Source organism: Squalius cephalus (assembly GCF_949319135.1).
Source record: "Squalius cephalus genome assembly, chromosome: 16".
In the NCBI taxonomy this organism is placed as follows: domain Eukaryota; kingdom Metazoa; phylum Chordata; class Actinopteri; order Cypriniformes; family Leuciscidae; genus Squalius; species Squalius cephalus.
Genome location: NC_137137.1, coordinates 483460 through 510000, shown reverse-complemented (window position 1 = coordinate 510000; position 26541 = coordinate 483460). Strand labels below are relative to the sequence as shown.

The following is a 26541-nucleotide window of genomic DNA, read 5'->3' as shown; positions in this document are numbered from 1 at the left end:
ACACAATCTCTCTCTCTCTCTCACACACACACACACACACACACACACACACACTCACTCTCTCTCTCTCTCTCTCTCTCACACACACACACACACACACACACACAATCTCTCTCTCTCTCTCTCTCACACACACACACACAATTAAGAGATTAAGAGAAAATAAAGAGATTATATTCTCATCTGCTTTTATTCAAGTGTGTTCCTCCTAAACTAAAGTGGCAATAACATCAACACCTTGAAGAGGCTGAAAATATAAATATGTCTTAAAGTACACAGATAATATCAAACATGAGCCTGAAAACGACACTCACATGTTCAGCCTCTCTCGCCACTCATTAAAATACATCAGTAAACTAAACAATACGATTAACATGAATATATAACTGAAAGACCCTCGACTCTTTCTAAAGAGCAAGTGCGGCTACGACTGCGTGATGTTCACACTAATTAAGACAAATTAACATAATAGCACATGTACAGCTAACAGGGAACGTTCTCATAACATTACGAACAAACGCTCTTCCAGTGATGTTAAAGCTATCCGCTCTTTAATGATGTTCTCAAAGCGTTATTCATCCAATAATGTTAATGTGGCTTGTTTCAGAACGTTCAGAGAACATTCAAAAGTAACGTTCCCATAACGCTTGAATGGAATGTTCCCTTAACGTTCACATAACCAAGAAAAACGTTTTAAAACATTCAGGGAACATTCAGAAATAACGTTTTCATAACTAAATGAGAACGTTCTCAGAACATATCTCCGTCAGCTGGGTATCGGACGCATGGGTTAAAGCTCATTCACTGCGGTGTAACTTCACAGATATCAGCTTCATCAGGCACAGATGATCCGTGATGAACAGCAGTGATGTTGATGTTTCCGGTCCGGTGGGAGGATCCGCTCAGTGTCTGGGAAGAGAAGGATGGAGACGCTCAACACTCTTCAGACGGGAGAAATATTGACACGTTTATTACAGATAATATCCAGAGCAAGATATATCCGTAACCTTTAAAGACATTATTTTTGGATACTTTGATTCTGACCCCACTAAAAAATATTTAATTTATTTTCTTGGCAAATTTTATATACATAAATGTAAATTCACCAACAAATAAACCAGTTTTTCTTGTTTTTTTTGAAAGAAATTTAAATGTACCGTAACTATGGAAGCTTGTTTCCGCCACAGAGTGAAAAATAAAAAAGCTAATTGCAACTTTTTAATCTCACAATTCTGACTTTTTATCTCATATAAAGTCACAATTGTGTGCTATTAAGTCAGAATTATGAGATATAAACTCGCAATTGCGAGAAACATACTTGAAATTCTGACTTTTTTTCTCAGAATTGCATGTTTATATCTCGCAATTCTGACAAATACGCAATTGTGTGTTATAAAGTCAGAATTGCATGATATAAAGTCGCAATTCCATGTTATAAAGTCAGAATTGTGAGATATAAACTATTCTGAGGTATTCTGACTTTATTTCACGCAATTCTGACTTTATATCTCGCAATTGCGACTTTATATCTCGCAATTGCGACTTTATTTCACGCAATTCTGACTTTATATCTCGCAATTGCGACTTTATTTCACGCAATTCTGACTTTATATCTCGCAATTTTGACTTTATATCTCACAATTCTGACTTTATATCTCGCAATTTTGACTTTATATCTCACAATTTTGACTTTATATCTCGCAATTTTGACTATATCTCGCAATTGCGACTTTATTTCACACAATTCTGACTTTATATCTCGCAATTGCGACTATTTCACGCAATTCTGACTTTATATCTCGCAATTGCGACTATTTCACGCAATTCTGACTTTATATCTCGCAATTTTGACTTCATTTCACGCAATTCTGACTTTATATCTCGCAATTGCGACTATTTCACGCAATTCTGACTTTATATCTCGCAATTTTGACTTCATTTCACGCAATTCTGACTTTATATCTCGCAATTTTGACTTCATTTCACGCAATTCTGACTTTATATCTCGCAATTGTGACTTTATTTCATGCAATTCTGACTTTATATCTCGCAATTTTGACTTTATATCTCGCAATTCTGACTTTATATCTCGCAATTTTGACTTTATATCTCGCAATTGTGACTTTATTTCATGCAATTCTGACTTTATATCTCGCAATTTTGACTTTATATCTCGCAATTCTGACTTTATATCTCGCAATTCTGACTTTATATCTCGCAATTCTGACTTTATATCTCGCAATTGTGACTTTATTTCATGCAATTCTGACTTTATATCTCGCAATTTTGACTTTATATCTCGCAATTCTGACTTTATATCTCGCAATTCTGACTTTATATCTCGCAATTGCGACTTTATTTCACTCAATTCTGACTTTATATCTCGCAATTCTGACTTTATATCTCGCAATTTTGACTTTATATCTCGCAATTGCGAGATATAAACTATTCTGAGGTAAAAAAAAAAAAAAGTCCGTCTTTTTTTTCCTTCGAATTGGACTTTATATCTCACAATTCTGAGAAAAGATGTCAGAATTGCTAGATATAAACTCGCAATTATGTGTTATAAAGTCAGAATTGCGTGATATAAAGTCGCAATTGCGAGAAAAAAAGTCAGAATTCTGACTTTATTTCTCGCAATTCTGGCTTTATGTCTCGCAATTTTGACTTTATATCTCGCAATTGCAACTTTATTTCACACAATTCTGACTTTATATCACGCAATTCTGACTTTATATCACACAATTCTGACTTTATATCTCGCAATTCTGACTTTATATCTCGCAATTCTGACTTTATATCTCGCAATTTTGACTTTATAACACGCAATTGCGACTTTATTTCACGCAATTCTGACTTTATATCTCACAATTCTGAGAAATAAAGTCAGAATTGCGAGATGTAAACTCACAATTGTGAGATAAAAAGTAGCAATTATCTTTTAAAATGTTTTATTCTGTGGCGGAAACAAGCTTCCATACGTAACAATATTTCATCTTCAGTAAACAAGAAAGCAAGTAAGACAACCTCAATTTGTAATGACTTTAATTTGTACAATATGTATAAAATAATGTAGCCACCTGATATTGAAAATAATCTTTAGACTTGCTACAATAATATAAAAAAAAAATCCTCATGGTCTTTTTCTATCTTCTCCTACTTTTCCTTTATTATTTTTCTTTTTTTAGCAAATCATTGTTAAAAGTTTTTCTTTTTTCTCCTGTATGTTCAGATGATATAGAACATATTGTTGATATATTTTGTGTATTGTATACAAAGTTGTATATCATTAATATTGTCTCTGTACGGTTTGCAAGCATAATCAAATAAAAACCCTTACGGAGTCACGCCGCAGCCGGACACGTGAGCGGAGCTGCCGGTGTACTGGACGTCACAGCGGACGATGTTATTGCTGAAGTCCGACTCGGACACCTGGAACCCCGGGTTCACTGTAACCTGGAATAAAAACATCAAACCCTCTCACACATACAAGTCAAGTGCACATGCATTTTACTTGTTTAGTCTATAGGTATGCGCGTTTGAATATATATGTGCAAATGCTGTGTTTTGGACCAGCTGGAGTTTTGGAGTTTGTTTATTAAGCGTGCAGGGCAACCCCCCAGCAGAGCATTACAATAATACAAACCTTGAGGTCATGAACGCTTGAACTAACTGTTACGCATTTGTCATTGAGAGCATATGACCAGGGGCGTGTCTAGAGGGGGGGCACGGGGTGGCACCGCCCCCCCTGGAATATGATTGGCCCCCCCTGGTGCCCGATTTTTAAATATCGCACCGTATGTTAGTCTGATTACTTTCATGTGTGACTGATCAAGCTACTGTATGTCGCCAGTAACGTTAGATTAGCTAACGTAACTTTTTCAGACTAACGTTACTGAATAGAGAGGACTTGTCAGTTTTATTCAGCGGCAGCGCACTCCACCACATAAATATAAAATAGATAAATATTACTTTATCTGTTGTTTTAAAGACTAAAGGCACAATAATATTTTTCCAAAAAAGCCATGGCATGGTAAACATTAAAATGTGAGAACATTAACTAACACCATATACAACTCGTTATGCAATGTTTTTTTATTTATTTTTAGGCTGAATTTAGTGGGGGGGGGGGGGGGGGCATTTGAGAATGAAAAGAGGACAAAGTCTTTTTTTTTCTTTTTTATTTATCAGAGCAAAACTGTGTGGTGCAAGAAATGCAGTGCCACATTTAATACCATCTATATTAGGGCACTGGGCATTGCAAAGATTTTTGATATCATGCTTAATATTTTTATTTCCAGTTGAATTTTCTGATTTCCCATGACCCCCCCCCCCTCCCCCCCCCCCTCATGGTCCCCCCTGTGCCCGCCCCCCCCCCCCCACCACCACCACCCATTTATAAAATCCTGCAATCGCCCCTGCATATGACGTAATTTAGATGATGTTTTATTAACAAAGTTCGGGAGGAGCACATTCAGATAATTAACCTAAATGAGCTCGAGAGGAGCGCACTCAGTTAGTCAAATAATTATCAAAATAAGACATATACAGCAGATATACATAACAGCATCCTTCCACCACCCCATCTCCTCACTTCAGGTCCTAACTGCTCTTACAACAACCGGGGAGAGTACTCTGGGTTCGGCCAAATACGCATAACCTTTACTCCACTTAATGACATGTAAGTGTGAACTCGTGAAATATATTATACCTACAAAACAACAGCAATCCTTAAGAGAAGCGTGAAGGTGTCTGACCTTGAGGATGTATCGTCCCGGCTGGACATCCGTGATGTCGATCCACTGGCAGTCGATGTCCGCGCTGTAGGTGTCGTAGCATCCAGGACTCAAACCCTGCGGCGAGACACGGGATCATGAGGCGGTGCGAACGCACCTGTGTGTGTGTGAGGCGGTGTGAACGCACCTGTGAGGCGGTGTGAACGCACCTGTGTGTGTGAGGCGGTGTGAACGCACCTGTGTGTGTGGCGGTGTGAACGCACCTGTGTGTGTGAGGCGGTGTGAACGCACCTGTGTGTGTGTGGCGGTGTGAACGCACCTGTGTGTGTGAGGCGGTGTGAACGCACCTGTGTGTGTGAGGCGGTGTGAACGCACCTGTGTGTGTGTGGCGGTGTGAACGCACCTGTGTGTGTGTGAGGCGGTGCGAACGCACCTGTGTGTGTGTGAGGCGGTGTGAACGCACCTGTGTGTGTGAGGCGGTGTGAACGCACCTGTGTGTGTGAGGCGGTGTGAACGCACCTGTGTGTGTGTGGCGGTGTGAACGCACCTGTGTGTGTGTGAGGCGGTGTGAACGCACCTGTGTGTGTGTGAGGCGGTGTGAACGCACCTGTGTGTGTGTGGCGGTGTGAACGCACCTGTGTGTGTGTGAGGCGGTGTGAACGCACCTGTGTGTGTGAGGCGGTGTGAACGCACCTGTGTGTGTGTGGCGGTGTGAACGCACCTGTGTGTGTGGCGGTGTGAACGCACCTGTGTGTGTGAGGCGGTGTGAACGCACCTGTGTGTGTGAGGCGGTGTGAACGCACCTGTGTGTGTGGCGGTGTGAACGCACCTGTGTGTGTGTGGCGGTGTGAACGCACCTGTGTGTGTGTGTGTGGCGGTGTGAACGCACCTGTGTGTGTGAGGCGGTGTGAACGCACCTGTGTGTGTGAGGCGGTGTGAACGCACCTGTGTGTGTGTGGCGGTGTGAACGCACCTGTGTGTGTGTGTGTGGCGGTGTGAACGCACCTGTGTGTGTGAGGCGGTGTGAACGCACCTGTGTGTGTGAGGCGGTGTGAACGCACCTGTGTGTGTGTGAGGCGGTGTGAACGCACCTGTGTGAAGCGGTGTGAACGCACCTGTGTGTGTGAGGCGGTGTGAACGCACCTGTGTGTGTGAGGCGGTGTGAACGCACCTGTGTGTGTGAGGCGGTGTGAACGCACCTGTGTGTGTGTGGCGGTGTGAACGCACCTGTGTGTGTGAGGCGGTGTGAACGCACCTGTGTGTGTGAGGCGGTGTGAACGCACCTGTGTGTGTGTGGCGGTGTGAACGCACCTGTGTGTGTGAGGCGGTGTGAACGCACCTGTGTGTGTGTGGCGGTGTGAACGCACCTGTGTGTGTGAGGCGGTGTGAACGCACCTGTGTGTGTGTGGCGGTGTGAACGCACCTGTGTGTGTGTGGCGGTGTGAACGCACCTGTGTGTGTGAGGTGGTGTGAACGCACCTGTGTGTGTGTGGCGGTGTGAATGCACCTGTGTGTGTGGCGGTGTGAACGCACCTGCGTGTGTGTGGCGGTGTGAACGCACCTGTGTGAGGCGGTGTGAACGCACCTGTGTGTGTGTGTGGCGGTGTGAACGCACCTGTGTGTGTGTGTGTGGCGGTGTGAACGCACCTGTGTGTGTGGCGGTGTGAACGCACCTGTGTGTGTGAGGCGGTGTGAACGCACCTGCGTGTGTGAGGCGGTGTGAACGCACCTGTGTGAGGCGGTGTGAACGCACCTGTGTGTGTGTGTGGCGGTGTGAACGCACCTGTGTGTGTGTGGCGGTGTGAACGCACCTGTGTGTGTGTGTGTGGCGGTGTGAACGCACCTGTGTGTGTGAGGCGGTGTGAACGCACCTGTGTGTGTGAGGCGGTGTGAACGCACCTGTGTGTGTGTGGCGGTGTGAACGCACCTGTGTGTGTGTGTGTGGCGGTGTGAACGCACCTGTGTGTGTGAGGCGGTGTGAACGCACCTGTGTGTGTGAGGCGGTGTGAACGCACCTGTGTGTGTGTGAGGCGGTGTGAACGCACCTGTGTGAAGCGGTGTGAACGTACCTGTGTGTGTGAGGCGGTGTGAACGCACCTGTGTGTGTGTGGCGGTGTGAACGCACCTGTGTGTGTGAGGCTGTGTGAACGCACCTGTGTGTGTGTGGCGGTGTGAACGCACCTGTGTGTGTGAGGCGGTGTGAACGCACCTGTGTGTGTGAGGCGGTGTGAACGCACCTGTGTGTGTGTGGCGGTGTGAACGCACCTGTGTGAAGCGGTGTGAACGCACCTGTGTGAGGCGGTGTGAATGCACCTGTGTGTGTGTGGCGGTGTGAACGCACCTGTGTGTGTGAGGCGGTGTGAACGCACCTGTGTGTGTGTGGCGGTGTGAACGCACCTGTGTGTGTGAGGCGGTGTGAACGCACCTGTGTGTGTGAGGCGGTGTGAACGCACCTGTGTGTGTGTGGCGGTGTGAACGCACCTGTGTGTGTGAGGCGGTGTGAACGCACCTGTGTGTGTGAGGCGGTGTGAACGCACCTGTGTGTGTGTGGCGGTGTGAACGCACCTGTGTGAAGCGGTGTGAACGCACCTGTGTGTGTGAGGCGGTGTGAACGCACCTGTGTGTGTGAGGCGGTGTGAACGCACCTGTGTGTGTGAGGCGGTGTGAACGCACCTGTGTGTGTGTGGCGGTGTGAACGCACCTGTGTGTGTGAGGCGGTGTGAACGCACCTGTGTGTGTGAGGCGGTGTGAACGCACCTGTGTGTGTGTGGCGGTGTGAACGCACCTGTGTGTGTGAGGCGGTGTGAACGCACCTGTGTGTGTGTGGCGGTGTGAACGCACCTGTGTGTGTGAGGCGGTGTGAACGCACCTGTGTGTGTGTGGCGGTGTGAACGCACCTGTGTGTGTGTGGCGGTGTGAACGCACCTGTGTGTGTGAGGTGGTGTGAACGCACCTGTGTGTGTGTGGCGGTGTGAATGCACCTGTGTGTGTGGCGGTGTGAACGCACCTGCGTGTGTGTGGCGGTGTGAACGCACCTGTGTGAGGCGGTGTGAACGCACCTGTGTGTGTGTGTGGCGGTGTGAACGCACCTGTGTGTGTGTGTGTGGCGGTGTGAACGCACCTGTGTGTGTGGCGGTGTGAACGCACCTGTGTGTGTGAGGCGGTGTGAACGCACCTGCGTGTGTGAGGCGGTGTGAACGCACCTGTGTGAGGCGGTGTGAACGCACCTGTGTGTGTGTGTGGCGGTGTGAACGCACCTGTGTGTGTGTGGCGGTGTGAACGCACCTGTGTGTGTGTGTGTGGCGGTGTGAACGCACCTGTGTGTGTGAGGCGGTGTGAACGCACCTGTGTGTGTGAGGCGGTGTGAACGCACCTGTGTGTGTGTGGCGGTGTGAACGCACCTGTGTGTGTGTGTGTGGCGGTGTGAACGCACCTGTGTGTGTGAGGCGGTGTGAACGCACCTGTGTGTGTGAGGCGGTGTGAACGCACCTGTGTGTGTGTGAGGCGGTGTGAACGCACCTGTGTGAAGCGGTGTGAACGTACCTGTGTGTGTGTGGCGGTGTGAACGCACCTGTGTGTGTGAGGCTGTGTGAACGCACCTGTGTGTGTGTGGCGGTGTGAACGCACCTGTGTGTGTGAGGCGGTGTGAACGCACCTGTGTGTGTGAGGCGGTGTGAACGCACCTGTGTGTGTGTGGCGGTGTGAACGCACCTGTGTGAAGCGGTGTGAACGCACCTGTGTGAGGCGGTGTGAATGCACCTGTGTGTGTGAGGCGGTGTGAACGCACCTGTGTGTGTGTGGCGGTGTGAACGCACCTGTGTGTGTGAGGCGGTGTGAACGCACCTGTGTGTGTGTGGCGGTGTGAACGCACCTGTGTGTGTGAGGCGGTGTGAACGCACCTGTGTGTGTGAGGCGGTGTGAACGCACCTGTGTGTGTGTGGCGGTGTGAACGCACCTGTGTGTGTGAGGCGGTGTGAACGCACCTGTGTGTGTGAGGCGGTGTGAACGCACCTGTGTGTGTGTGGCGGTGTGAACGCACCTGTGTGTGTGAGGCGGTGTGAACGCACCTGTGTGTGTGTGGCGGTGTGAACGCACCTGTGTGTGTGTGTGTGGCGGTGTGAACGCACCTGTGTGTGTGAGGCGGTGTGAACGCACCTGTGTGTGTGAGGCGGTGTGAACGCACCTGTGTGTGTGAGGCGGTGTGAACGCACCTGTGTGTGTGTGTGGCGGTGTGAACGCACCTGTGTGTGTGTGTGTGGCGGTGTGAACGCACCTGTGTGTGTGAGGCGGTGTGAACGCACCTGTGTGTGTGTGGCGGTGTGAACGCACCTGTGTGTGTGGCGGTGTGAACGCACCTGTGTGTGTGAGGCGGTGTGAACGCACCTGTGTGTGTGAGGCGGTGTGAATGCACCTGTGTGTGTGTGGCGGTGTGAACGCACCTGTGTGTGTGAGGCGGTGTGAACGCACCTGTGTGTGTGAGGCGGTGTGAACGCACCTGTGTGTGTGTGTGGCGGTGTGAACGCACCTGTGTGTGTGTGTGTGGCGGTGTGAACGCACCTGTGTGTGTGAAGCGGTGTGAACGCACCTGTGTGTGTGAGGCGGTGTGAACGCACCTGTGTGTGTGTGGCGGTGTGAACGCACCTGTGTGTGTGTGTGTGGCGGTGTGAACGCACCTGTGTGTGTGGCGGTGTGAACGCACCTGTGTGTGTGAGGCGGTGTGAACGCACCTGTGTGTGTGTGTGTGGCGGTGTGAACGCACCTGTGTGTGTGTGGCGGTGTGAACGCACCTGTGTGTGTGGCGGTGTGAACGCACCTGTGTGTGTGTGTGTGGCGGTGTGAACACACCTGTGTGTGTGAGGCGGTGTGAACGCACCTGTGTGTGTGTGGCGGTGTGAACGCACCTGTGTGTGTGAGGCGGTGTGAACGCACCTGTGTGTGTGTGGCGGTGTGAACGTACCTGTGTGTGTGAGGCGGTGTGAACGCACCTGTGTGTGTGAGGCGGTGTGAACGCACCTGTGTGTGTGTGGCGGTGTGAACGCACCTGTGTGTGTGAGGCGGTGTGAACGCACCTGTGTGTGTGTGGCGGTGTGAACGTACCTGTGAACGCACCTGTGTGAACGTACCTGTGAACGCACCTGTGTGTGTGAGGCGGTGTGAACGCACCTGTGTGTGTGTGGCGGTGTGAACGCACATGTGTGTGTGTGTGTGGCGGTGTGAACGTACCTGTGAACGCACCTGTGTGAACGTACCTGTGAACGCACCTGTGTGTGTGAGGCGGTGTGAACGCACCTGTGTGTGTGTGGCGGTGTGAACGCACATGTGTGTGTGGCGGTGTGAACGTACCTGTGAACGCACCTGTGTGAACGTACCTGTGAACGCACCTGTGTGTGTGAGGCGGTGTGAACGCACCTGTGTGTGTGTGGCGGTGTGAACGCACCTGTGTGTGTGTGGCGGTGTGAACGCACCTGTGTGTGTGTGGCGGTGTGAACGTACCTGTGAACGCACCTGTGTGTGTGAGGCGGTGTGAACGCACCTGTGTGTGTGAGGCGGTGTGAACGCACCTGTGTGTGTGAGGCGGTGTGAACGCACCTGTGTGTGTGTGGCGGTGTGAACGCACCTGTGTGTGTGAGGCGGTGTGAACGCACCTGTGTGTGTGTGGCGGTGTGAACGTACCTGTGAACGCACCTGTGTGTGTGAGGCGGTGTGAACGCACCTGTGTGTGTGTGGCGGTGTGAACGCACCTGTGTGTGTGTGGCGTTGTGAACGCACCTGTGTGTGTGTGGCGGTGTGAACGTACCTGTGTGAACGCACCTGTGTGTGTGAGGCGGTGTGAACGCACCTGTGTGTGTGTGGCGGTGTGAACGCACCTGTGTGTGTGAGGCGGTGTGAACGCACCTGTGTGTGTGTGGCGGTGTGAACGTACCTGTGAACGCACCTGTGTGAACGTACCTGTGAACGCACCTGTGTGTGTGAGGCGGTGTGAACGCACCTGTGTGTGTGTGGCGGTGTGAACGCACATGTGTGTGTGGCGGTGTGAACGTACCTGTGAACGCACCTGTGTGAACGTACCTGTGAACGCACCTGTGTGTGTGAGGCGGTGTGAACGCACCTGTGTGTGTGTGGCGGTGTGAACGCACCTGTGTGTGTGTGGCGGTGTGAACGCACCTGTGTGTGTGTGGCGGTGTGAACGTACCTGTGAACGCACCTGTGTGTGTGAGGCGGTGTGAACGCACCTGTGTGTGTGAGGCGGTGTGAACGCACCTGTGTGTGTGAGGCGGTGTGAACGCACCTGTGTGTGTGTGGCGGTGTGAACGCACCTGTGTGTGTGAGGCGGTGTGAACGCACCTGTGTGTGTGTGGCGGTGTGAACGTACCTGTGAACGCACCTGTGTGTGTGAGGCGGTGTGAACGCACCTGTGTGTGTGTGGCGGTGTGAACGCACCTGTGTGTGTGTGGCGTTGTGAACGCACCTGTGTGTGTGTGGCGGTGTGAACGTACCTGTGTGAACGCACCTGTGTGTGTGAGGCGGTGTGAACGCACCTGTGTGTGTGTGGCGGTGTGAACGCACCTGTGTGTGTGAGGCGGTGTGAACGCACCTGTGTGTGTGTGGCGGTGTGAACGTACCTGTGAACGCACCTGTGTGTGTGAGGCGGTGTGAACGCACCTGTGTGTGTGTGGCGTTGTGAACGCACCTGTGTGTGTGAGGCGGTGTGAACGCACCTGTGTGTGTGTGAGGCGGTGTGAACGCACCTGTGTGTGTGTGAGGCGGTGTGAACGCACCTGTGTGTGTGAGGCGGTGTGAACGCACCTGTGTGTGTGTGAGGCGGTGTGAACGCACCTGTGTGTGTGAGGCGGTGTGAACGCACCTGTGTGTGTGTGAGGCGGTGTGAACGCACCTGTGTGTGTGAGGCGGTGTGAACGCACCTGTGTGTGTGTGAAGCGGTGTGAACGCACCTGTGTGTGGGACGTGCAGGCGTAGCGGCGGTAGTAGCCGGGGTCGCAGGACGTGTCCTCCAGACAGAAACTGGCTTTATGGCCCTCGGCGACCCTCTGCTGTGTGCTGGAGTCCAGCAGGTCGTAATGGCAGAACTCGTTCATGCTGTGATAGTGACTGGGACACACATGCTTTCATTTCGCTTGTTATTCTTTTTTCCAGCAGATTAATTTGAAACCACATCACAGCAATGTTGTTTTCTGTCGTTTAGGGCTGGTGTAACAAACATTTAGTTATATTGTAGCAAGTCTAAAGACTGTTTTATGTTCTACATCAGGAGTGTTCTAGGTGCATGTACGTTCTTTCATGTGTTCTGTGCTCTGTTTGTGAGGTGCTTCGAGGCTCACGTTAATAAAGCAGCATTAAGACCATTAAGAGAGTCTGTCATTTTCTCTGTTCGCTACAATATAAATGTACTTTAAAGGTTTGTACACCCAAAACTTATCCCATGATTTACTCGTCCTCAAGCCATCCTAGCTATATATGATTTTTTTTTCTTTCAGCCGAACAATCTGAGAAATATCCTGGCTCATCCCAGCTTAATAATGGGAGTGAATGGGACCTGAGATTTTGAAGCCCAAAAAAGTGCATCCATCCATCCATCATAACAGTAATCCAGACGGCTCCAGGGGTTAATAAAGGCCTTCTGAAGCCAAGAAAAATATCCATATTTATAACTTTATAAACTATAATCACTGGCCACTGGCTTTTGGTAACGGGCGGCCGTATGCGAGTTGAGTTCGGAAGGGTGACCTCTGACCCAACACATGACAAGTAACCTCAAAAGCTGGGAAGAGCAGAGCCCGTCTACGGAGAGCCTGGCCACTCCCTATTAAGTCCTATTGTACCGAATTTTGGTTGTAGTTCCACCAGAGTTCCACTGGGGGCGATCACCCATGAGTGCAGAATGAATGGGAGTCTATGGGGCTAGGCGGCTAAATTTGTCTCTTTCACCCGATTGCCGTTGAGAAATCTCAGATTAGATTGTAGGTTTTGCAAGTTCAACATGGGTTATAGGTCGAAAGTTGAATGAACGAGTACTTATGTCCTTTCGATTTCTTACAGGTTGAGTTGTTGTTGCCCATAACACGCTAGCATTCTGCTAATGAACGCTGATTGGTCAGTGAAGGACTGATTACGACCAGAGATACCGCTTGATGGCATCATGGCATCCGAAGCGGGACCAGAAACAAACAAAACAAGAACTCTTCTAGCACGTGTGTTTCCCTGTGTCAGCTGTGTTGTGTGTTTCCCTGTGTCAGCTGTGTTGTGTGTTTCCCTGTGTCGGCTGTGTTGTGTGTTTACCTGTGTCAGCTGTGTTGTGTGTTTACCTGTGTCAGCTGTGTTGTGTGTTTGCCTGTGTCAGCTGTGTTGTGTGTTTACCTGTGTCGGCTGTGTTGTGTTTCCCTGTGTCGGCTGTGTTGTGTGTTTGCCTGTGTCAGCTGTGTTGTGTGTTTCCCTGTGTCGGCTGTGTTGTGTGTTTCCCTGTGTCGGCTGTGTTGTGTGTTTGCCTGTGTCGGCTGTGTTGTGTGTTTACCTGTGTCGGCTGTGTTGTGTGTTTACCTGTGTCGGCTGTGTTGTGTGTTTACCTGTGTCGGCTGTGTTGTGTGTTTACCTGTGTCGGCTGTGTTGTGTGTTTACCTGTGTCGGCTGTGTTGTGTGTTTACCTGTGTCGGCTGTGTTGTGTGTTTACCTGTGTCGGCTGTGCTGTGTTTCCCTGTGTCAGCTGTGCTGTGTTTCCCTTTAGTCGGCTGTGTTGTGTGTTTGCCTGTGTCAGCTGTGTTGTGTGTTTCCCTGTGTCGGCTGTGTTGTGTATTTCCCTGTGTCAGCTGTGTTGTGTGTTTGCCTGTGTCGGCTGTGTTGTGTTTCCCTTTAGTCAGCTGTGTTGTGTGTTTGCCTGTGTCAGCTGTGTTGTGTGTTTGCCTGTGTCAGCTGTGTTGTGTGTTTCCCTGTCAGCTGTGTTGTGTTTCCCTGTGTCGGCTGTGTTGTGTGTTTCCCTGTGTCGGCTGTGTTGTGTGTTTGCCTGTGTCGGCTGTGTTGTGTGTTTGCCTGTGTCAGCTGTGTTGTGTGTTTATCTGTGTCAGCTGTGTTGTGTGTTTGCCTGTGTCAGCTGTGTTGTGTGTTTCCCTGTCAGCTGTGTTGTGTGTTTGCCTGTGTCAGCTGTGTTGTGTGTTTGCCTGTGTCAGCTGTGTTGTGTGTTTGCCTGTGTCAGCTGTGTTGTGTTTCCCTGTGTCGGCTGTGTTGTGTGTTTGCCTGTGTCGGCTGTGTTGTGTGTTTGCCTGTGTCAGCTGTGTTGTGTTTCCCTGTGTCGGCTGTGTTGTGTGTTTACCTGTGTCGGCTGTGTTGTGTGTTTGCCTGTGTCAGCTGTGTTGTGTGTTTGCCTGTGTCAGCTGTGTTGTGTGTTTACCTGTGTCGGCTGTGTTGTGTGTTTACCTGTGTCAGCTGTGTTGTGTGTTTGCCTGTGTCAGCTGTGTTGTGTGTTTGCCTGTGTCAGCTGTGTTGTGTGTTTGCCTGTGTCAGCTGTGTTGTGTGTTTGCCTGTGTCAGCTGTGTTGTGTGTTTATCTGTGTCAGCTGTGTTGTGTGTTTCCCTGTGTCAGCTGTGTTGTGTGTTTCCCTGTGTCGGCTGTGTTGTGTGTTTGCCTGTGTCGGCTGTGTTGTGTGTTTCCCTGTGTCGGCTGTGTTGTGTGTTTGCCTGTGTCGGCTGTGTTGTGTGTTTGCCTGTGTCAGCTGTGTTGTGTGTTTGCCTGTGTCAGCTGTGTTGTGTTTCCCTGTGTCAGCTGTGTTGTGTGTTTGCCTGTGTCAGCTGTGTTGTGTTTCCCTGTGTCGGCTGTGTTGTGTGTTTGCCTGTGTCGGCTGTGTTGTGTGTTTGCCTGTGTCAGCTGTGTTGTGTGTTTGCCTGTGTCAGCTGTGTTGTGTGTTTCCCTGTGTCAGCTGTGTTGTGTGTTTGCCTGTGTCAGCTGTGTTGTGTTTCCCTGTGTCGGCTGTGTTGTGTGTTTGCCTGTGTCGGCTGTGTTGTGTGTTTGCCTGTGTCGGCTGTGTTGTGTGTTTGCCTGTGTCAGCTGTGTTGTGTGTTTCCCTGTGTCAGCTGTGTTGTGTGTTTCCCTGTGTCAGCTGTGTTGTGTGTTTGCCTGTGTCAGCTGTGTTGTGTTTCCCTGTGTCGGCTGTGTTGTGTGTTTGCCTGTGTCGGCTGTGTTGTGTGTTTGCCTGTGTCAGCTGTGTTGTGTGTTTGCCTGTGTCAGCTGTGTTGTGTTTCCCTGTGTCGGCTGTGTCGTGTGTTTGCCTGTGTCGGCTGTGTTGTGTGTTTGCCTGTGTCGGCTGTGTTGTGTGTTTACCTGTGTCAGCTGTGTTGTGTGTTTACCTGTGTCAGCTGTGTTGTGTGTTTATCTGTGTCAGCTGTGTTGTGTGTTTATCTGTGTCAGCTGTGTTGTGCGTTTGCCTGTGTCAGCTGTGTTGTGTTTCCCTGTGTCGGCTGTGTTGTGTGTTTGCCTGTGTCGGCTGTGTTGTGTGTTTGCCTGTGTCGGCTGTGTTGTGTGTTTGCCTGTGTCGGCTGTGTTGTGTGTTTACCTGTGTCAGCTGTGTTGTGTGTTTACCTGTGTCAGCTGTGTTGTGTGTTTATCTGTGTCAGCTGTGTTGTGTGTTTATCTGTGTCAGCTGTGTTGTGCGTTTCCCTGTGTCAGCTGTGTTGTGTTTCCCTGTGTCGGCTGTGTTGTGTGTTTCCCTGTGTCGGCTGTGTTGTGTGTTTGCCTGTGTCGGCTGTGTTGTGTGTTTGCCTTTGTCAGCTGTGTTGTGTGTTTACCTGTGTCAGCTGTGTTGTGTGTTTATCTGTGTCAGCTGTGTTGTGTGTTTGCCTGTGTCAGCTGTGTTGTGTGTTTCCCTGTCAGCTGTGTTGTGTGTTTCCCTGTGTCAGCTGTGTTGTGTGTTTGCCTGTGTCAGCTGTGTTGTGTGTTTGCCTGTGTCAGCTGTGTTGTGTGTTTACCTGTGTCAGCTGTGTTGTGTGTTTGCCTGTGTCAGCTGTGTTGTGTGTTTCCCTGTCAGCTGTGTTGTGTGTTTCCCTGTGTCAGCTGTGTTGTGTGTTTGCCTGTGTCGGCTGTGTTGTGTGTTTACCTGTGTCGGCTGTGTTGTGTGTTTCCCTGTGTCGGCTGTGTTGTGTGTTTCCCTGTGTCGGCTGTGTTGTGTGTTTGCCTGTGTCGGCTGTGTTGTGTGTTTGCCTGTGTCAGCTGTTTGCCTGTGTCGGCTGTGTTGTGTGTTTGCCTGTGTCAGCTGTGTTGTGTGTTTACCTGTGTCAGCTGTGTTGTGTGTTTACCTGTGTCGGCTGTGTCGCGTGTTTACCTGTGTCAGCTGTGTTGTGTGTTTACCTGTGTCAGCTGTGTCGTGTGTTTACCTGTGTCAGCTGTGTTGTGTGTTTACCTGTGTCAGCTGTGTTGTGTGTTTACCTGTGTCGGCTGTGTTGTGTGTTTGCCTGTGTCAGCTGTGTTGTGTGTTTGCCTGTGTCAGCTGTGTTGTGTGTTTACCTGTGTCAGCTGTGTTGTGTGTTTGCCTGTGTCAGCTGTGTTGTGTGTTTACCTGTGTCAGCTGTGTCGTGTGTTTACCTGTGTCGGCTGTGTCGTGTGTTTACCTGTGTCGGCTGTGTCGTGTGTTTACCTGTGTCGGCTGTGTTGTGTGTTTACCTGTGTCGGCTGTGTTGTGTGTTTACCTGTGTCAGCTGTGTTGTGTGTTTACCTGTGTCAGCTGTGTTGTGTGTTTACCTGTGTCAGCTGTGTTGTGTGTTTACCTGTGTCAGCTGTGTTGTGTGTTTCCCTGTGTCAGCTGTGTTGTGTGTTTACCTGTGTCGGCTGTGTTGTGTGTTTACCTGTGTCAGCTGTGTTGTGTGTTTCCCTGTGTCAGCTGTGTTGTGTGTTTACCTGTGTCAGCTGTGTTGTGTGTTTACCTGTGTCAGCTGTGTTGTGTGTTTACCTGTGTCAGCTGTGTTGTGTGTTTACCTGTGTCGGCTGTGTTGTGTTTCCCTGTGTCGGCTGTGTTGTGTGTTTGCCTGTGTCAGCTGTGTTGTGTGTTTCCCTGTGTCGGCTGTGTTGTGTGTTTCCCTGTGTCGGCTGTGTTGTGTGTTTGCCTGTGTCGGCTGTGTTGTGTGTTTGCCTGTGTCGGCTGTGTTGTGTGTTTACCTGTGTCGGCTGTGTTGTGTGTTTACCTGTGTCGGCTGTGTTGTGTGTTTGCCTGTGTCGGCTGTGTTGTGTGTTTGCCTGTGTCGGCTGTGTTGTGTGTTTACCTGTGTCGGCTGTGTTGTGTGTTTACCTGTGTCGGCTGTGTTGTGTGTTTACCTGTGTCGGCTGTGTTGTGTGTTTACCTGTGTCGGCTGTGTTGTGTGTTTACCTGTGTCGGCTGTGTTGTGTGTTTACCTGTGTCGGCTGTGTTGTGTGTTTACCTGTGTCGGCTGTGTTGTGTGTTTACCTGTGTCGGCTGTGCTGTGTTTCCCTGTGTCAGCTGTGCTGTGTTTCCCTTTAGTCGGCTGTGTTGTGTGTTTGCCTGTGTCAGCTGTGTTGTGTGTTTCCCTGTGTCGGCTGTGTTGTGTATTTCCCTGTGTCAGCTGTGTTGTGTGTTTGCCTGTGTCGGCTGTGTTGTGTTTCCCTTTAGTCAGCTGTGTTGTGTGTTTGCCTGTGTCAGCTGTGTTGTGTGTTTGCCTGTGTCAGCTGTGTTGTGTGTTTCCCTGTCAGCTGTGTTGTGTTTCCCTGTGTCGGCTGTGTTGTGTGTTTGCCTGTGTCGGCTGTGTTGTGTGTTTGCCTGTGTCGGCTGTGTTGTGTGTTTGCCTGTGTCAGCTGTGTTGTGTGTTTATCTGTGTCAGCTGTGTTGTGTGTTTGCCTGTGTCAGCTGTGTTGTGTGTTTCCCTGTCAGCTGTGTTGTGTGTTTGCCTGTGTCAGCTGTGTTGTGTGTTTGCCTGTGTCAGCTGTGTTGTGTGTTTGCCTGTGTCAGCTGTGTTGTGTTTCCCTGTGTCGGCTGTGTTGTGTGTTTGCCTGTGTCGGCTGTGTTGTGTGTTTGCCTGTGTCAGCTGTGTTGTGTGTTTGCCTGTGTCAGCTGTGTTGTGTTTCCCTGTGTCGGCTGTGTTGTGTTTCCCTGTGTCGGCTGTGTTGTGTGTTTGCCTGTGTCAGCTGTGTTGTGTGTTTCCCTGTGTCGGCTGTGTTGTGTGTTTCCCTGTGTCGGCTGTGTTGTGTGTTTGCCTGTGTCGGCTGTGTTGTGTGTTTGCCTGTGTCGGCTGTGTTGTGTGTTTACCTGTGTCGGCTGTGTTGTGTGTTTGCCTGTGTCGGCTGTGTTGTGTGTTTACCTGTGTCGGCTGTGTTGTGTGTTTACCTGTGTCGGCTGTGTTGTGTGTTTACCTGTGTCGGCTGTGTTGTGTGTTTACCTGTGTCGGCTGTGTTGTGTGTTTACCTGTGTCGGCTGTGTTGTGTGTTTACCTGTGTCGGCTGTGTTGTGTGTTTACCTGTGTCGGCTGTGCTGTGTTTCCCTGTGTCAGCTGTGCTGTGTTTCCCTTTAGTCGGCTGTGTTGTGTGTTTGCCTGTGTCAGCTGTGTTGTGTGTTTCCCTGTGTCGGCTGTGTTGTGTATTTCCCTGTGTCAGCTGTGTTGTGTGTTTGCCTGTGTCGGCTGTGTTGTGTTTCCCTTTAGTCAGCTGTGTTGTGTGTTTGCCTGTGTCAGCTGTGTTGTGTGTTTGCCTGTGTCAGCTGTGTTGTGTGTTTGCCTGTGTCAGCTGTGTTGTGTGTTTACCTGTGTCAGCTGTGTTGTGTGTTTGCCTGTGTCAGCTGTGTTGTGTGTTTCCCTGTCAGCTGTGTTGTGTGTTTGCCTGTGTCAGCTGTGTTGTGTGTTTGCCTGTGTCAGCTGTGTTGTGTGTTTACCTGTGTCGGCTGTGTTGTGTGTTTACCTGTGTCAGCTGTGTTGTGTGTTTGCCTGTGTCAGCTGTGTTGTGTGTTTGCCTGTGTCAGCTGTGTTGTGTGTTTGCCTGTGTCAGCTGTGTTGTGTGTTTGCCTGTGTCAGCTGTGTTGTGTGTTTATCTGTGTCAGCTGTGTTGTGTGTTTCCCTGTGTCAGCTGTGTTGTGTGTTTCCCTGTGTCGGCTGTGTTGTGTGTTTGCCTGTGTCGGCTGTGTTGTGTGTTTCCCTGTGTCGGCTGTGTTGTGTGTTTGCCTGTGTCGGCTGTGTTGTGTGTTTGCCTGTGTCAGCTGTGTTGTGTGTTTGCCTGTGTCAGCTGTGTTGTGTTTGCCTGTGTCAGCTGTGTTGTGTGTTTGCCTGTGTCAGCTGTGTTGTGTTTCCCTGTGTCGGCTGTGTTGTGTGTTTGCCTGTGTCGGCTGTGTTGTGTGTTTGCCTGTGTCAGCTGTGTTGTGTGTTTGCCTGTGTCAGCTGTGTTGTGTGTTTCCCTGTGTCAGCTGTGTTGTGTGTTTGCCTGTGTCAGCTGTGTTGTGTTTCCCTGTGTCGGCTGTGTTGTGTGTTTGCCTGTGTCGGCTGTGTTGTGTGTTTGCCTGTGTCGGCTGTGTTGTGTGTTTGCCTGTGTCAGCTGTGTTGTGTGTTTCCCTGTGTCAGCTGTGTTGTGTGTTTCCCTGTGTCAGCTGTGTTGTGTGTTTGCCTGTGTCAGCTGTGTTGTGTTTCCCTGTGTCGGCTGTGTTGTGTGTTTGCCTGTGTCGGCTGTGTTGTGTGTTTGCCTGTGTCAGCTGTGTTGTGTGTTTGCCTGTGTCAGCTGTGTTGTGTTTCCCTGTGTCGGCTGTGTCGTGTGTTTGCCTGTGTCGGCTGTGTTGTGTGTTTGCCTGTGTCGGCTGTGTTGTGTGTTTACCTGTGTCAGCTGTGTTGTGTGTTTACCTGTGTCAGCTGTGTTGTGTGTTTATCTGTGTCAGCTGTGTTGTGTGTTTATCTGTGTCAGCTGTGTTGTGCGTTTGCCTGTGTCAGCTGTGTTGTGTTTCCCTGTGTCGGCTGTGTTGTGTGTTTGCCTGTGTCGGCTGTGTTGTGTGTTTGCCTGTGTCGGCTGTGTTGTGTGTTTGCCTGTGTCGGCTGTGTTGTGTGTTTACCTGTGTCAGCTGTGTTGTGTGTTTACCTGTGTCAGCTGTGTTGTGTGTTTATCTGTGTCAGCTGTGTTGTGTGTTTATCTGTGTCAGCTGTGTTGTGCGTTTCCCTGTGTCAGCTGTGTTGTGTTTCCCTGTGTCGGCTGTGTTGTGTGTTTCCCTGTGTCGGCTGTGTTGTGTGTTTGCCTGTGTCGGCTGTGTTGTGTGTTTGCCTTTGTCAGCTGTGTTGTGTGTTTACCTGTGTCAGCTGTGTTGTGTGTTTATCTGTGTCAGCTGTGTTGTGTGTTTGCCTGTGTCAGCTGTGTTGTGTGTTTCCCTGTCAGCTGTGTTGTGTGTTTCCCTGTGTCAGCTGTGTTGTGTGTTTGCCTGTGTCAGCTGTGTTGTGTGTTTGCCTGTGTCAGCTGTGTTGTGTGTTTACCTGTGTCAGCTGTGTTGTGTGTTTGCCTGTGTCAGCTGTGTTGTGTGTTTCCCTGTCAGCTGTGTTGTGTGTTTCCCTGTGTCAGCTGTGTTGTGTGTTTGCCTGTGTCGGCTGTGTTGTGTGTTTACCTGTGTCGGCTGTGTTGTGTGTTTCCCTGTGTCGGCTGTGTTGTGTGTTTCCCTGTGTCGGCTGTGTTGTGTGTTTGCCTGTGTCGGCTGTGTTGTGTGTTTGCCTGTGTCAGCTGTTTGCCTGTGTCGGCTGTGTTGTGTGTTTGCCTGTGTCAGCTGTGTTGTGTGTTTACCTGTGTCAGCTGTGTTGTGTGTTTACCTGTGTCGGCTGTGTCGCGTGTTTACCTGTGTCAGCTGTGTTGTGTGTTTACCTGTGTCAGCTGTGTCGTGTGTTTACCTGTGTCAGCTGTGTTGTGTGTTTACCTGTGTCAGCTGTGTTGTGTGTTTACCTGTGTCGGCTGTGTTGTGTGTTTGCCTGTGTCAGCTGTGTTGTGTGTTTGCCTGTGTCAGCTGTGTTGTGTGTTTACCTGTGTCAGCTGTGTTGTGTGTTTGCCTGTGTCAGCTGTGTTGTGTGTTTACCTGTGTCAGCTGTGTCGTGTGTTTACCTGTGTCGGCTGTGTCGTGTGTTTACCTGTGTCGGCTGTGTCGTGTGTTTACCTGTGTCGGCTGTGTTGTGTGTTTACCTGTGTCGGCTGTGTTGTGTGTTTACCTGTGTCAGCTGTGTTGTGTTTACCTGTGTCAGCTGTGTTGTGTGTTTGCCTGTGTCAGCTGTGTTGTGTTTCCCTGTGTCGGCTGTGTTGTGTGTTTGCCTGTGTCGGCTGTGTTGTGTGTTTGCCTGTGTCAGCTGTGTTGTGTGTTTGCCTGTGTCAGCTGTGTTGTGTGTTTCCCTGTGTCAGCTGTGTTGTGTGTTTGCCTGTGTCAGCTGTGTTGTGTTTCCCTGTGTCGGCTGTGTTGTGTGTTTGCCTGTGTCGGCTGTGTTGTGTGTTTGCCTGTGTCGGCTGTGTTGTGTGTTTGCCTGTGTCAGCTGTGTTGTGTGTTTCCCTGTGTCAGCTGTGTTGTGTGTTTCCCTGTGTCAGCTGTGTTGTGTGTTTGCCTGTGTCAGCTGTGTTGTGTTTCCCTGTGTCGGCTGTGTTGTGTGTTTGCCTGTGTCGGCTGTGTTGTGTGTTTGCCTGTGTCAGCTGTGTTGTGTGTTTGCCTGTGTCAGCTGTGTTGTGTTTCCCTGTGTCGGCTGTGTCGTGTGTTTGCCTGTGTCGGCTGTGTTGTGTGTTTGCCTGTGTCGGCTGTGTTGTGTGTTTACCTGTGTCAGCTGTGTTGTGTGTTTACCTGTGTCAGCTGTGTTGTGTGTTTATCTGTGTCAGCTGTGTTGTGTGTTTATCTGTGTCAGCTGTGTTGTGCGTTTGCCTGTGTCAGCTGTGTTGTGTTTCCCTGTGTCGGCTGTGTTGTGTGTTTGCCTGTGTCGGCTGTGTTGTGTGTTTGCCTGTGTCGGCTGTGTTGTGTGTTTGCCTGTGTCGGCTGTGTTGTGTGTTTACCTGTGTCAGCTGTGTTGTGTGTTTACCTGTGTCAGCTGTGTTGTGTGTTTATCTGTGTCAGCTGTGTTGTGTGTTTATCTGTGTCAGCTGTGTTGTGCGTTTCCCTGTGTCAGCTGTGTTGTGTTTCCCTGTGTCGGCTGTGTTGTGTGTTTCCCTGTGTCGGCTGTGTTGTGTGTTTGCCTGTGTCGGCTGTGTTGTGTGTTTGCCTTTGTCAGCTGTGTTGTGTGTTTACCTGTGTCAGCTGTGTTGTGTGTTTATCTGTGTCAGCTGTGTTGTGTGTTTGCCTGTGTCAGCTGTGTTGTGTGTTTCCCTGTCAGCTGTGTTGTGTGTTTCCCTGTGTCAGCTGTGTTGTGTGTTTGCCTGTGTCAGCTGTGTTGTGTGTTTGCCTGTGTCAGCTGTGTTGTGTGTTTACCTGTGTCAGCTGTGTTGTGTGTTTGCCTGTGTCAGCTGTGTTGTGTGTTTCCCTGTCAGCTGTGTTGTGTGTTTCCCTGTGTCAGCTGTGTTGTGTGTTTGCCTGTGTCGGCTGTGTTGTGTGTTTACCTGTGTCGGCTGTGTTGTGTGTTTCCCTGTGTCGGCTGTGTTGTGTGTTTCCCTGTGTCGGCTGTGTTGTGTGTTTGCCTGTGTCGGCTGTGTTGTGTGTTTGCCTGTGTCAGCTGTTTGCCTGTGTCGGCTGTGTTGTGTGTTTGCCTGTGTCAGCTGTGTTGTGTGTTTACCTGTGTCAGCTGTGTTGTGTGTTTACCTGTGTCGGCTGTGTCGCGTGTTTACCTGTGTCAGCTGTGTTGTGTGTTTACCTGTGTCAGCTGTGTCGTGTGTTTACCTGTGTCAGCTGTGTTGTGTGTTTACCTGTGTCAGCTGTGTTGTGTGTTTACCTGTGTCGGCTGTGTTGTGTGTTTGCCTGTGTCAGCTGTGTTGTGTGTTTGCCTGTGTCAGCTGTGTTGTGTGTTTACCTGTGTCAGCTGTGTTGTGTGTTTGCCTGTGTCAGCTGTGTTGTGTGTTTACCTGTGTCAGCTGTGTCGTGTGTTTACCTGTGTCGGCTGTGTCGTGTGTTTACCTGTGTCGGCTGTGTCGTGTGTTTACCTGTGTCGGCTGTGTTGTGTGTTTACCTGTGTCGGCTGTGTTGTGTGTTTACCTGTGTCAGCTGTGTTGTGTGTTTACCTGTGTCAGCTGTGTTGTGTGTTTACCTGTGTCAGCTGTGTTGTGTGTTTACCTGTGTCAGCTGTGTTGTGTGTTTCCCTGTGTCAGCTGTGTTGTGTGTTTACCTGTGTCGGCTGTGTTGTGTGTTTACCTGTGTCAGCTGTGTTGTGTGTTTCCCTGTGTCAGCTGTGTTGTGTGTTTACCTGTGTCAGCTGTGTTGTGTGTTTACCTGTGTCAGCTGTGTTGTGTGTTTACCTGTGTCAGCTGTGTTGTGTGTTTACCTGTGTCGGCTGTGTTGTGTGTTTACCTGTGTCAGCTGTGTTGTGTGTTTACCTGTGTCAGCTGTGTTGTGTGTTTACCTGTGTCAGCTGTGTTGTGTGTTTACCTGTGTCAGCTGTGTTGTGTGTTTACCTGTGTCAGCTGTGTTGTGTGTTTACCTGTGTCAGCTGTTAGGGTTAGGGTTAGGGCGAAAGCACCAAAGTGACTGAAGGATTGCCGTAAAGCAGTATCTCTGGTCGTACGGTGTGTGTGACGTCATTGACATTTTAAAAGACTTTTTAAAGCAAATAAGTGACTCTAAAAAATCTAACACCCAGCAATGTGTAATTTCTCTGCATCTCCTTTCGAATACAACATTCAAATTACTAGACAAAAAATTATATCCTGAGAAAAGTGGATTTTGAGGGGTATAGACCTTATGTAGCTCCGCCCCTTTTCAGCGCTGCGCTCATTGTCTTTTGACTTCCGGTCTGTATTTTCACAGCGTTTTGCGTGTTTATTAATGAACGGCTCGTTTTAAAATCTTCCCGGTCGATTTACATTTGTTAAGTCATCTGCTTTAAACATTACAGTCCTCATGATAACTTTCGTTAACTTTACATTAAGTAAATCCACTTAAAAAGCTAATTACTCCTGGACAGAAATGCCATATAAATATACAGAGCGACCGCAAAACGGAAGTTAAAAGACAATTTTCCAAAGATGGCGGCGCCCTTGTTTCTCTGGTGCATAAGGTCTATAGCGCCATAGACCTCCATTCATTCTGCACTCGTCCTGTGAGCGCCCTCATGTGGAGCCAGAGTGGAACTGCACTCGTCCTGTGAGCGCCCTCATGTGGAGCCAGAGTGGAACTGCACTCGTCCTGTGAGCGCCCTCATGTGGAGCAGAGTGGAACTACAACCAGTTCAGAAGCCGGAAGTTCACTGAGAGTGGAAGTTCTCCCCTTATTAGACATTCTCTGGGAAGAGCCAGGATATTTTTTAATATAACTCCGACATTGTTGGCTGAAATAAGAAAGTTATGTACACCTAGAAAGGCTTGAGGGCGAGTAAATCACGGGGTCACCCTTTAACTCCACCACCACTAACCCTAACCCTTTACTCCACCAGTCCCAGCGTCTCCTGTCTGTGTGTTCTCCTCACTTGTGGCAGCTGTGCCATTCCCAGGCGTGCCTCGGTCTGCTGGGAAGGAAGTCTGCGGTTCCCTGGTTCTTCACGCGCTGAGGGAACCTCAGCAGAACCCTGGTGTCGTAGTCTCGCGCGTTTGCTGACGAACTGAGGAACACAGAAGGAGATTTTTCTGACTCTGACACGTTTAATATCAGGTTCTTCAACAGTTCTTGAGTTCAGACACCAGAAAACAGCTTCTGTTGCTGTATGGTTATTGAGTGACTATAAGGTTATTTACAGATCATGATGTTTCATTATCGATTCTTTAGACCAGCTGACGTTATTCCTCAATGTTCTCTGAATGTTCTTTAAAACATTTCCTAAAGAACTAGAGAATAAAGAATAGAGCAACTCTTTCTGGTTCTACTTCACATCGTAAACAAACAGCATGTGATTATAATGTCTCTGTCTTACTGTCCGCGGTCACGCTATACGGTCTTAAACACAGAGTTTTTCCATCAATGCCACAGAAGTTTTTTCTTGATGTGAAGAACATTTAATAATCTAAAGCACATTTTATGCAGTGGAAAGATTCCATGGATGTTCGAGGTTCTTCATGGAGCCATTGATGCAGATGAAGAAGCTTTATTTTTAAGAGTGCATCATCATCATCATCATCATCATCATCAATGATTGTAATCAGACCTCGCCAGGCAGTTCTCCTCCGCAGCACATCTGAGGTTGTACATCGGGACTCTCTGGACGTACGTGGAGACCTGGATCATGTAGGGATCGACCACCAGATCCGGGAGACCTGCGGAGATTCCAGTCAAGTCTCCTTTATTTATACAGCGCTTTCACAACACAGAGTTTCACAGCAGCTTTACTGAGATAACAGGAGAATAATGCAGTAAAGTTTGTTTCCAGAAGAGAATAGCGTCACAGTCCAGCTTCAGTAAGTTCAGTGATGGTTAATTTCTGTTGTAAAAAAGTTATTAATTTAGTTCATTTATATATATATATATCCGCTCTGGAGTAAACCGTGATGTCATCGTCCAGCTCAGTTCAGTTCTCATATAATGCTGTCAGTGCAGGAGATCAATAATATTGTGGAAGATTACATTAAATGTCCACAACTAACCAAGACAAAAGCCAAAGGCGACAGCGGCAAGACAGAGAGAGTGTGTGTGTGAGAGAGAGAGTGTGTGTGTGAGAGAGAGAGAGTGTGTGTGTGAGAGAGAGAGAGAGTGTGTGTGTGTGTGTGTGTGTGTGTGTGTGTGTGAGAGAGATAGATATATATAGTGTGTGTGTGTGTGTGTGTTTCCTTATAATAATAATAATAATAACAATAATCACAAAGATGTTACTATTGCATTATGAAAACGTTATTTCTGAATGTTCTCTGGATGTTCCAATTCAATTCTATACGTTTTGTCTTGGCTATGTGAACGTTAGAGACTGTTTCTTCTCCATTTAATGATTCTTCAAACATTGTGGGAACGTTACTTTTAAATGTTCTCTGAACGTTCTGAAACAAGCAGTAACATTTAAAAAAACGTTAGACGAACTTCCAACTAAAATGTTTCAGAAAAACGTTCCAAGAATGATGTATAAATAATGTTTTTGTTCAAACATTTTGAGAACATTATTAAAGACCAGATAACTTTGAACGAACGCTCTATTACCGTCACTGGAAGAACGTTTGATCATAACTCTGAGAGAACCTTGGCAGAGCGTTCTCTGGTGTTGGACTGGTTCTTACCGTTCTGGAAGTATCTGGTTCCGTACCCGTGATGCCTCTGCGCGCTCCTCGGGCTGGGTCGGTAGTACGAGTCGTAATAGTTGTAGTACGGGTTGTAGTGACTGTTCCTGATGGATTTGTAGGGATCGTACGGATCATCGGACATCATCCCTTCATCACCGGAGCTCCTGCTCGCGTTCCTCCCGTTCCTGGTCCCGGTCTCCGGTGGAGCGGCGCGTTCTCGCGGCACGTACTCGGACCCGCGGCTCATCAGATTAAACACGCGCCCGTTATTCGTCCATCGCGTCCGCGCGCGCAGAGCACCGGCCTGTTGCGCGCGAGCCGCCGCTCTCGATCCGGCGTTCAGCTGAGAGAAAACTGTCGGAACGCAACTACAAACACACACGAACAGCAGAACGAGACTCCCGCGCTCCATAATGCACGCTAAACCAGCGGTGTGTGTGCGAGAGAGCGCGCGTGACCATCTGAAGCTCAGCGCGCGAGGGTGATGATGAGGAGGAGCTGATGCGCGTGCATATGTTCAGTCTCAGAGTTACACATC

The 26541-nt window shown here is 49.3% G+C and overlaps 1 protein-coding gene across 1 annotated transcript; it reads right to left on the bottom strand.

Moving 5' to 3' along the window:
* Window positions 1-158: 158 nt before the first annotated feature.
* lox (lysyl oxidase) lies at window positions 159-26541 on the bottom strand. The gene is made up of 7 exons (XM_079896588.1): window positions 26001-26541; window positions 24944-25052; window positions 24272-24403; window positions 11690-11846; window positions 4758-4853; window positions 3341-3456; window positions 159-909 (listed from the first exon to the last, which is right to left on the bottom strand). The coding sequence occupies exons 1-7, from the start codon at window positions 26413-26415 to the stop codon at window positions 903-905; spliced, it is 1032 nt and encodes a 343-aa protein (XP_079752714.1). The 5' UTR covers window positions 26416-26541; the 3' UTR covers window positions 159-902.